Source organism: Octopus sinensis, linkage group LG21, assembly GCF_006345805.1.
Source record: "Octopus sinensis linkage group LG21, ASM634580v1, whole genome shotgun sequence".
Lineage (NCBI taxonomy): Eukaryota > Metazoa > Mollusca > Cephalopoda > Octopoda > Octopodidae > Octopus > Octopus sinensis.
The window spans coordinates 7535847-7548802 of record NC_043017.1 but is presented as its reverse complement, the minus strand read 5'-3'; the positions used below and the strand labels follow the sequence as shown (position 1 = coordinate 7548802).

Here is a 12956-nt window from a genome sequence, read left to right as displayed (position 1 = left end):
GCAGGTAAAACATTTTGTTGTGTTAAAAACAGCAGATTAATTAACAGATTAATGAATGAAGAAAAATTGATGTGGTCACATGACATCTTCAAGAAATCATTAACCTTCCTGGAATCCTACCCTAATGTCTTAGGTCCTCCTATTCAAAGGGTATGGGGGCTACCAGAGCTTTCCAGTCCTCAACAAATGCCAGCTCCCTAGCCTTATCCCATCGCTTGCTATCACTAATGAGTTCTTCCTTCACTACTGCCAACCATTTCTTCTTTTGACCCCTTTCTTCCCGATACCTTAAGGAGACCACTGGACACATCTGGGTTGAAGTTGGGAGGGATTCATCCTGATCTCATACCCAAGGCACCTCACCCTACTGATTTAGTGAAGGTGCATGGCTTAGTGGTTTGGGTATTTGAGTCATGATTGTAAAGTTGTGAGTTCAATTCCCAGCCACGCATTGTGTCCTTGAGCAAGACACTTTATTTCATGCTGCTCCAGTCCACTCAGCTGGCAAAAATGAGTTGTAACCGTAATTCAAAGGGCTGCCCTTGTCACATTCTGTGTCATGCTGTGGAGTGCTCAGCCACTTGCATGTTAATTTCATGAGCAATCTGTTTGGCTGATCGGATCAACTGGAACTCTTATCGTTGTAACTGGTAGAGTGCTGTAAGGTCATGAGTTCAATTCCTGGTAGTGTGTTGTGTCCCTGAGCAAGACACTTTATTTCATGTTGCTCCAGTTCATTTATCTGGCAAAAAACCTGTATTTCAAAGGGTCAGCATTGTCACACTCTGTGTTGTGCTGAATCTCCCTGAGAACTAAGTTATGGGTATGTGTGTCTGTGGGGTACTCAGTCACTTGCATGTTAATTTTACAAGCAGATTGTTCTGTTGATTGGATCAGCTGGAACCTTCATCGTCCCAAATGATGGAGTGCCAGTACTTTCAGGTTGGTGACAGTCTCTGCATGAAATGTGGTGGGTCTTACACAAGCATCCCTGCTGGAAACTGTTCAATTTCCTCTCTAGTGCCTTAATCAGAGGCCATGACTCACAGCCACAGAGGATGATGCTTGACAACATCTGGGTTTTGCAGCTGGATTTTGTGAATGAGAAGTTTACTTCCTAACCACATGGTTTCAGGTTCAGTCCTACCCTGTTGTAAACATCTGGGACAGATATCTGATTAGAGGGTAACTCCCTTTTTTTTTCAATAATGAATCTTTGTAAGGGATCATAGTGTTGCTTTCATGTGATTAAATCAGTGGTTATCAACCAGGGTCCATATGGCCCTTGTGGGTCTATATAGCCCCTGGGTGTCCATTTTGCCCTTGAGGGTCCATATAAAATTTTGTTAAAATTTATGTGCAATGAATTGGTTACACTTCAACAATATACAAAGTATTTTAATTATTTTTATACAATTCTTAATAATATTTAATTATAAAATATAATAGGAATCTTTTAACACTGAATGGCTGGAGGGGTCCATCTGAATAAAAGGTGTCCATAGGTAGAAAATTGTTGAGAAAAACTTAGACTAAACCATTAAAAGCAAAACAAAAACAACATATTACTCATCCATCCTTTTACAGTATATAATCAATATTCTAACACTGATTAGATTGTCTTTGATTTTATGTTGCTGTTGTTCTTTAGCCCTAGGTCAACCCTCATTGAGCACACATATGATGAAAGGAATTCAAGCTAGGATCATCATATATTTTTCTCAGGTGCAGCATACATAGAATTACAATTACCCAACGTGGTCTTTAGCCTAAACTCATGTATAACATCATAGTTTTTCTCATTTTTTAAGGAAATCAACATAAAATCCAACATAAATACTTACCTTCATCACAAATATATAAAACTTCAACTCAGAATAAATGTTATATGGAAAATTGAAGACCATCAAATACTGGTTTTGGTGACATCATAAAATTTTTTATAAACTTTAGAGAGAACACGAAATAATACTTTTTTGTAACGGTGAATCTTGATTTACATAAGGCTATAAATAATAACATGTGTATACTGGATAGAAAAGGTCAAAGGCTGCCCTTTGACTTTTTCTATCTATAAGGGGTTTTCAGCCCAATATTTACATGTTATTATTTATAGACTAATGTGGATTGAAACCCACTGGTTTTGTTGTTTAACCCTTTTGATACCGACCTGGCTGAAACCACCTCTGGCTCTGTAGTACAAATGCCTTGTTTTCATAAGTTTTGAATTAAAATCTTCCACGAAGGCTAAGTTACAATCTAAGTTCTTAGTAGTAGCTTAATGATTACAAAGTTATTTTACTAAGTTCTTTGATATATTTAAAATTAATTGAAAGAAACACAGAGCATCTCAAAATAAATACAGTAACGAAAGGGTTAAATTCATTCTTTAATATTATACTTTTAACTTTTTGATACAAACCCACGCGAAGTTTTCCTTGGTTCTGTGATAGAAATTTCTTGTCTTAAAATGATTTAAATTAATATCTCATGGAGTGGTTGGCGTTAGGAAGGGCATCCAGCTGTAGAAACACTGCCAATCAGACTGGGCCTGGTGCAGCCGTCTGGCTTCCCAGACCCCAGTTGCACCGTCCAACCCATGCCAGCATGGAAAGCGGACGCTAAACGATAATGATGATGATCTTACATGAAAATTTCATGTTAACCCTTTAGCATTTAAACCGGCCATATCCGGCCAAAAGTATTCTGCCTGTTTTATGTTGAAACTGGCCAGATCTGGTCTCTCACACCAACCCTACAATATTGTTTTAAAAATTAACAGCTACCTCATCAAAATCTCATAGCTACAAGATAATGCATGATTAGTTCAAAACAAAATGGATGAAAAAGCATTAATTTGGGTAGAATAATGTGAACCTTAAAGGATTAATTTGTTTCAAACACAAGCTTAAAAATGACAGATTTATTTTACAAAATTAACGCAAACAAAGCATATTTCAACAGAAATATGGTAAGAAACAGCTTAAAGTGATCTAAATTATAACCTTCCCTTAAAATTCCAAGCCAACTTAAGCGCCAAACATCAGCTTTAATAATTATAAAGTTATTTGACCAAATTCTGTATTATTTTCCGAATTAATTGAAATCTAAATATATGAACAAAAGGGTTAAAGTGATCTAAATTAAGACCTGGCATCAAAATTCTAGGATAATTTAGGTTCCAAATACCAGATTAATAATGATAATTATTTTAGTAAATTCTTCATAATTTACAAAATTATTTGAAACAAAGGCAGTGTATTTCAGTAGAAATATAATTGCAAAAAGGTTAATGATTCATTTACAAGTCAATTATCAAAATATGTTAATTGTAAATCCCATCATTAACTCTAAGTAAATGAACCCTTTATTGACGAAATGGAAAAAACCAGTGAGCTATTATTATCAAGCATTATCACTGCACAACTATAATAAGGTGGTGAACTGGTAGAATCATTATTGCACCAAACAAAATGGTTAGTCCACATTACTCTGCAAGGTGCATAGAACCGGTTTCCTGGTTTCTCTGGTGAATATATTCCTTCTTGGATGGGACACCGGTCTGTCACACGATTACTCATTTTTGCCAGCTGAGTGGACTTGAGCCACATGAAATGAAGTGTTTTGCTCATGAATACAACACGTTGCCTGATCCAGGAGTCGAAACTACAATCTTACGATCATGAGTCCAGCACCCTAACCACTAAGCCATGTGCCTCAACACTGGGCAAAATGCTTAAAGGCATTTCAGCTGGCTCTTTGTGTTCCAAGTTCAAATTCCACTGAAGTTGAATTTGGATCTCATCCTTTTGAGGTCAATAAAATAAGTACCTATATCTTTATTACCCACAAGGGGCTACACACAGAGGAGACAAACTAGGACAGACAAAGGGATTAAGTCGATTACATCGACCCCAGTGCGTAACTGGTACTTAATTTATCGACCCCAAAAGGATGAAAGGCAAAGTCGGCCTCAGCGGAATTTGAACTCAGAACGTAACGGCAGATGAAATACGGCTACGCATTTCGTCCGGCGTGCTAACATTTCTGCCAGCTCGCCGCCTTAAAATAAGTACCAGTTGACCAACAGGGTCAATGTAATCTCCTTCTACTTTCCTCAAAATTGCTGGCCTTGTGCTCAAACTAGAAAGATTGACATTCCACCACAGTGGCAAGCTGTCAACATTGCTGAAGCATCAGACAAAACACCATTCAGTATCGCTTTTGGCTCTTTATGTTCTGAGTTCAAATCCTATTTAGGTCAGCTTTGCCTTCAGCTTTACGGAGTCAATAAAATAAAGAACCCACCAAGTACTGGAGGCGATGTAATTGAGTAAACCCCTTTTCCCTAAAATTGCTTGCCTTGTGCTAAAATCTGAAACAGTCATTTCTACAACCTTATCAGCCTTGCCTTCATCCTTGTGGGGGTTGATAAGATAATATACTGGTCAAGTACTGGGGTCAATGTAATCAACTAAAGCCCTTTTTTCTCTCTTTTTTTCTTTACTCTTTTACTTGTCGCAGTCATTTGACTGTGGCCATGCTGGAGCACCACCTTTTAGTCAAGCAAATTGACCCCAAGACTTATTCTTTGTAAGCCTAGTACTTATTCTATTGGTCTCTTTTACCGAACCGCTACGTTACGGGGACGTAAACACACCAACGTTGGTTGTCAAGGTGTATTATCCTTCCCTCTCGGTTCTGAGGCATGACCAGTACTTTATTTTATCGACCCTCAGAATGATGAAAAAGTGGAAAATATTGACCACAGTGGGTTTTGAACTTTAGATTGCAAAAGACACTTGGTTAAACATCACGAGGCATCTCCAACCTTGCCTCTCTAACTAATCTACACACCACCACCACCACCACCACCACCACCTTATGGTACCTGAAGATATTTGTTTGTGTTGGGCTGGAAGCAGAGGCAAGTTTCCAAGAACGGAGTCACATGAATCTGAAGTTAATCTTGGAACATTCCGGAACGGCTGGTCGGAGGGAAGTTGGCAACAGGCACAGATGTTCAGGAAATAAGTGTTTGACTTGAGGTAGTCTCCTTTTTTTTTTTTTTCCTTTTTACCATTTTTTGTTTTTTTGGATGGAATATGGCTGGTTACCAGTACTTTGCAATATTTCACCCACTCACATCAATTTACCAATAATTGCTGGCAGACAATCAGATGGTTCTTAGGATTTCCTAATGAATCCTCCCCCCCCCCACTACCACCACCCAACCCTGCTACCCCTCAGGGCGTTTGGGGAAATACTTTTGGACAAATATAGAAATTAGGGCAAATTAATGAGCAGTCCATTCTTCATCTCTCTCTGTCATATATATACATATATATCTACACACACATATATATTTACTATGCATATATATATATATATATATATATATCTATGCATATATATATATATATATATATATATATATATATGTGTGTATGTATATATAGATATACACACACATATATATATATAATAGATATATAGATACACACACATATATATATACACACAAACACACACACAAATGCATACATAGACATACATGGATGTGTGTGTCCGTGTATGTACACACACACACACACACATATATAAATACATAACGCATATAACATATGCAGAGACATGTATGTATATACATGTGTGTGTGTGTGTGTGTATTTGATTAGAGGATATGTTAACCTTGTGAAGGGATGGTTGCATCCAAGGAAACACTGGTTCAATACGTAGTATTGTTGGGGAATGGAATTCCATTAAAACAATAGGTATATGAAGCATGTAGTTTATATCCAGTTAAATGAAGAAGAGAAAATAAGGATAAGGAAGTTATTTATTAGTAACAAATTGGTCCTCTTCACTTCATACAGCTGTTTCGATAAATACTCAATAATTTAATTACAAATTTATGCATTAAACATGCTTTTATGTGACATGAGCATCATTTCCTCAGAGGAAAAAAAAAGATGTTATATTTGGACCTAGCAATTCATTTCTTATTTCTTTTCTTTTAACTCTCTTTACTCTTTTACTTGTTTCAGTCATTTGACTGCGGCCATGCTGGAGCACCGCCTTTAGTCGAGCAAATCGACCCCGGTGCTTATTCTTTGTAAGCCCAGTACTTATTCTATCAGCCTCTTTTGTTGAACCGCTAAGTTACGGGGACGTAAACACACCAGCATCGGTTGTCAAGCAATGCTAGGGGGACAAACACAGACACACAAACATATACACACACACTCATATATATATACATATATATACGACAGGCTTCTTTCAGTTTCCGTCTACCAAATCCACTCACAAGGCATTGGTCGGCCCGGGGCTATAGCAGAAGACACTTGCCCAAGGTGCCACGCAGTGGGACTGAACCAGGAACCATGTGGTTGGTTAGCAAGCTACTTACCACACAGCCACTCCTGCGCCTGGATATTAACTGGATATTAATGCTTATGGTTTCTAAGATAGACACAAAGCCTAATATTTTGAGGGGGGGGTGTTAGTTTATTACAGTAACCTCAATAGTTGACAGGAACTTTTTTTATTGACTTCCCCCAAATGGATGAAAGGTAGAGTTGACCTCGGCAGGATTTGAACTCAGAGCATAAAGAGCCAAAACAACCACTGCACAGTACTTCTGTCCTGTACTAACGGTTGCACCAAATAATTACAACCAGTCAAGGTTTCACCTTGATCTGTAACAGTTTAGATGAGTCAGTCGGTCTCTAAGATGAAGAATATTCTATTTACAACAGACTTTGATCAAAGAATATTCCAACAGGCTGTTTAGGAATGGATATCCAAATTGCTCCAGTATTTTGCCAAACTTCTTAGACAAAACAGAAATGTTGTTGTTTATTTTTTTCCTTCTCTTTATTAAATTTAATTTTAAAACATTGGTAAATTTGTTTATTTGTTTGTTTTGGCATCATCCGCTTTCTGAAACACTATCAGAATAGAAAAACAACAAAGCAACATCAAACAGCAAAAAGGGAGGGGGAACCCCTCTGGTGGTGACTCTACCTGTTAGAAACAGCAGTCAAATCTCACTCATTCTGTGTCATGCTGTGGAGTGCTCAGCCACTTGCACGTTAATTTCATGAGCAATCTGTTTGGCTGATTGGATCAACTGGAACTCTTATCGTTGTAACTGGTAGAGTGCTGTAAGGTCATGAGTTCAATTCCTGGTAGTGTGTTGTGTCCCTGAGCAAGACACTTTATTTCATGTTGCTCCAGCTCATTTATCTGGCAAAAAACCGTAGCACCTTAAAGCGGGGGGGGGGGGGGATTTGATAATGGAGTCATTAATACAGTTTCTGTAAAGGCATGAGGGCCACATTGGAAGGTCTTTGTTCATGGGTCTGCTTGATCAGTGGCTAAACAATAATTAATGCTGTTGCTGCTGCTTCTGCTGCTACTGCTACTACTGTGTAATTGCTGTTGCTGCTACTACTACTACTATTGCTACTGATGGGATGGTCATGGGTGGAATATCTTTTCTCATGGGTCTGTCTAATCAGGACTGATCTGGAGATTATACAACAACAACAACAACATCCTTGGTGGAGGTGGGTGGGTGGGTGAAGATTACAGAGAAAGAAAAAGGAGGCATGGTGAGGGGGGTTGGGGTGGAAAGGCAGAACAGAAATATAAGGCATGGAGGATCTGTAAAGTGGGGCAGAGAAAATATGTATAGGGATGGGGTGGGATACATTAGTGTTATAGGGTAAGGAAGGAGTGGTGTGGGGTGGAAGTATGAATAATGCCAGCCCCAGACGTATATGCAGGTTATTATTACTTAACTATTTAAACTTCCTTATGAACATGTGACTCAGTGCTTTTTTCCTTTATTATTTGTGTTAGTCATGGGACTGTGGCCATGCTGGGGCACAACCTTGTTAGGTTTTAGTCAGACAAATTGGCTCCAAGTACTTATTCTGTTGGCCTCTTTTGGCAAATTGCTGAACTGCTAAGCTACAGGGACATAACTAAGCCAATACCGGTTGTCAAGTGGTGTGTGTGTGTGTGGGGGGTAAAAACATACACACATATATACGAGGGGGTGCTGAAAAGTTCCTGGCTTTTAGGGTGTCACAAAAGGCCCGGTTGGAGGCCCAACATTCTGAGCTCATTTACAGGGCTTAGCAAAAGTGAAGGACCACTTCAATAAGTGAGTGAATCTGAGAAGGGGAATATGTTGAATAAAATCCTAATTAACTGATCCTTCTGTTATTTTCTTTTACCCAAAACCAGAAATGTTCCAGCACCCTCTCATGTGAGTGGTTTCCACACAGTTTCTATCGAGCAAATTCGTTCACAAGGTACTGGCTGGGCCAAGGTGCTGTGCAGTGGGATAGAAACTGAAACTACAAGGTTGCAAAGAGAGCTTCTTAACTACAAAGTCATGCCTGCTTATAACAGAAACCATAATAAAAATTGGAACTTTGCAGTGAAATGAAAACTGACTCAACATTTTGAATTATTGTTCATAGACAAAAACACAAACAAAAAAGAAAAATATATACACATGATCCAAAAATAGTTGGAAAAGAGAAAAAAATACCAAAAAAAATACCAAAACAAAAACTCACCTTTTTTGTCAAAGTAGAGTCTCTGATTCTTCTTTGCCATCATTATCTGAAGATAAGTTTTGTCTACTACGTATGGAATCTCGATTAGAAAAAGACTCCTGGTCATCGTCAGGAAAGTCTGTCTGAACGGCGCCATGCCTTTTAACAATATAAGGGCTTGGGTATTTTTCAGCTTTTGACAGCAGAGAGGTATTTTCATCCTCATCAATTGAGGCTGTTTCCTGCATTGCATTATCCAACTCTGCAAGTTCTTTTGCACTGCAAAGCGGCGTTTCAACTTTAACGGTGTTATGAAAACGAGAAAAATCTATTTGATATTGTCCATTTTCTTTTTGGAAAGTGATAAGGCGTTCGAATCGATGACCCCACAGGATTTCTCCGGGTAAATAAGAGCTCCTCGCTTGAGTTGTCATACCTGTCGATTCTACGATACCTTCTAAAATGACTACAAATTCAAACTGTTCTCGATGAAGATCTTCAGCAGATATTTCCCAAAATGGACTATCGTCTTCAATTTTGTGAACTATAATCACAGGCCACACTAGAAATAATCTATCACGACCATCTTCATAACCAAGATTAACATCAAATTGAAAAAGAGGGAGAATTTCTCCCTCTTTTGTGGTCTTTCGTCTAATTAAAACACCGCGTACATGAGCTTCAACAATATGAGACTTACGCATGTCTCCTACTCTAAACAATAAACACATATCTCCATCTTGCTTGCAAATGCAAGCGTTTTTACTGAACATTAACGTTTCAGCTCGCTTTTTTGGACGAGAAAGTTTAGCAAACACAATACCAGTCATAAGGGCCTGGCAAATAACACCAAAACACGATTGGATCATCATGACTACAACTGCTTCGGGACATTCCTCTGTTGTGTGTCTTGATCCGTAACCAATTGTGTGCTGTGTTTCAATGGAAAATAGTAAAGCAGATGTAAATGAGCGTATTTCTACAACACAGCGCTTCCAGTTCTTGTCATCAAGATGATCCAAATCCCCGTGTGAAAAACAAATCAACCACCAAATTAAGGCAAATATCAACCAACTACAAATAAACGCCATGGCAAAAATCATTAAATTATAACGCCACTTAATGTCAACAAGGGTTGTGAAGATATCCGCAAGATACCGCCGCCGTCTTTTGCGTATGTTTGTCTGAGTAATGTTTACTTCACCATTTTTATAAATCAGGCGTCGCCTCAGTTTCTTTGAAAAGTGCCGTTCGGCTCTCCGATGGACGATAGGTCCGTTAGGCTGACGCTGTTGGTTTCGCGATGCATACTCTGCAAATGAGTCTTCTGAAGTGCGCCGATCGAGTTTCCCAGAAGAAGTCAGGATGTCCGGTTCGACTTGTGGAGACAAGCCATGTCCTGGTATTGGACTATACCCAGTCTCCATGACCATAGCCTGCATGAGTCTTCAAAAAGATAGGCTCTGACACAGATGACAATAAGCCAGTGATTTGCGTTTAGCTTGCCTCCTTATCCGCAGCTCCAGTCATCATCATCATCATCATTGTCATCTGAAACAATGAATAAAACCAAGATGTAAATTGCTGTTGACAATGTGTAAGCAATAATCGCATTGTCAATGACAAAACTACAGATCAACATTCACACCAGCGCTAACATACATCAACCACATATAATATGTACACCAACAGACCTTCTTCCCTCCATCACATTCTCTCCTCCCACACAAGCATTTATTACAAAGCCAAACGTACAAGACAAACTAATGTTTCAGGAATAAGAACTTAACCGGTGTGGCAGGTCAATTGCAGAGGTAACACACTTTAGCTTTCAAATACTTATCCATAATAGATAGCTGGTAATTCCTTGTGTTAGCAGCTTGATTGATTGCTTGCTTGCTGCTGTAGGACCAGAACAATCTAGAACAATCGCAAATGCCTTTCACTGTAACATTCACCACATCAAATATACATGAGATTGAAGGAGAGGACATTTTGTCAGTCTAGATAGCTGTACATGTTTGGCTTGCGTGGGTCAGTGTTTCTAATGAATTTAAAACATATACACAACACGGATCAGGGTGTTAAGTACTAAAGATATTGATACACCATCTGAAATCTATTAAGCCATAAAATAATAAAACAGTTGAGGTAGGATGAATATTTATTATGACATTGAAACGTTCAGTTAAAAATAGAATTCTCTGAATAAATCAGCATTTAAAAGATTTCATAAGGTTTTTTTTTCATCTCAAATGTAAAATACTTTTTATTTCTCTTCTTGGTTATTTTGTGAGATAAGGACCAGATACAGAATTTCAAATACACGGAGAAAAGTTTTGTACATATAATATATATAATAGAAGAGTGTTGATAATTATGAATAACTAACAATTATAATGGAGAGGGTTGCAAAAACCCTTACATGTTTAGAAATAGCAGTCAAAAACTATTATAAAGCCACTATTATCACTCAATATGTTATTACATGTTTGGGCATTCATATCTCTTTTACTTGTTTCAGGCATTTGACTGCGGCATTGCTGGGGCACCGCCTTTAGTCGAGCAAATCGACCCCGGGACTTATTCTTTGTAAGCCCAGTACTTATTCTATCAGTCTCTTTTGCCGAACCGCTAAGTGACGGGGACGTAAACACACCAGCATCGGTTGTCAAGCAATGCTAGGGGGACAAACACAGACACACAAACACGCACACACACATATATATATATATATATATATACAATGGGCTTCTTTCAGTTTCCGTCTACCAAATCCACTCACAAGGCTTTGGTCGGCCCGAGGCTATAGTAGAAGACACTTGCCCAAGGTGCCATGCAGTGGGACTGAACCTGAAACCATGTGGTTGGTTGGTAAGCAAGCTACTTACCACACAGCCATTCATAAATAATTATTAATTGTATATATATCCTTTGTAATACATACATACACACACACACACATATATATATATATATATATAGAGAGAGAGAGAGAGAGAGAGACATGGTAACACAAAGAGGAAAAATAGTACTTAAAATGTGTGTGTGTGTGTGTGCATACATGTTAATTCAAATTTGGTGATTAATCCATTTAATAGTCCAAGTTTTTCACACCTGTGTGCCCTTTTTTCTTCGGGTGACAAATCAGAATGAATTTTGGAAATGTAACAAAGCGAATTGTCAAGTTTTGAAAGAATATTTAAACTCCATTACAACTATTCACTAATTCTTTCTCCAGTTTGTACACCCAAACGTGTACTTGCACGTACGCACGCATGTACACACACGCACACTCGCTCACCTATCCAGCCGGGTGTTATCACTTAAAAGCAACAACAATGCACGCAAAGAAGCACATTGTGGCAAGCAATGTTTAACAACATCAAACAGTCTGGTCGATACAGGGGTATACACATACATGTACGCACACACACACACACAAACGAACTTCATAAGAAGTGAATCTCTGTAAACGAATAAAGGCCGGACAGTAAAACTGCCATAATTTTTGTTTCCACTATTCAACTTCTGTGAAACTGTGAAACTCTGCAAAAAGTGGGGTGGTGGTGGAGGTGGTGGTGGCGTTGGGGGGAGGGGCGTTGGAGGAGGGGAAACTAAGTAAATTGCTACGGTAGGGTGAGGGTGGGGGGAAACAAGTCGTTTTTGAACTTTTGGGGGTTTTCCTTTCAAAGTAGATTATTGACTGACATGACACACGTACACACACACACACACACACAAACAAGAAGCTAATGTATTTGTTAGTAAAAAGTATACCTACACACACATATATGTATGTATGTATATGTGTGTGTGTTTATATATATATGCATGTGTGTGTGTGTACATACATACATACTGACACACATTAAGACAGACATACCCATGTGTGTGTGTGTGCATGTGTGTGTGTGTGTGTGTATATATATATATGCAAACATACATGCATATATAGAGTACAGATATAGAGTACAGTAATTACCCTATATATGTATACACATATAGATACATACACACAAATATAAACATACATGCACACAGGCATATGTATATACATATAACTTAGTGAATGCATGTCACACATGCACACATACACACACATATGTGCATTTATACATTTATAAACATTCAAACTCACTCACACACCTATAGAGGAGGAAGATGGACAGAAAGAGAGAGAGAGAATGAAAGGGAGGGGCAGAGATAGAGATAACCTATTCAGTTACCAATAAACAACAGACACTCATTAACATTCAATCATTACCTCCACACACACACACACACACTCAAATCCACCCTCCTTCCACCCACCCACCCAAAACACAATCCTTATAGTCAAGATGCTACCTGTGACTTGACAAACTAAATTACCTGTCA

General features: G+C 38.4%; 1 protein-coding gene across 7 annotated transcripts in view; it reads right to left on the bottom strand.

Moving 5' to 3' along the window:
- LOC115222850 (G protein-activated inward rectifier potassium channel 3) overlaps positions 1-12956 on the bottom strand; it is a 305798-nt gene that overhangs the window by 2186 nt on the left and 290656 nt on the right. For all 7 annotated transcript variants that reach the window (XM_029793194.2, XM_029793196.2, XM_029793195.2 and 4 more), the window contains one exon: positions 8598-10127. In XM_029793194.2, coding sequence (XP_029649054.1) covers positions 8606-10018 — 1413 coding nt within the window. In that variant the 5' untranslated portion in view covers positions 10019-10127 and the 3' untranslated portion in view covers positions 8598-8605. The remainder of the gene's footprint in view (positions 1-8597; positions 10128-12956) is intronic.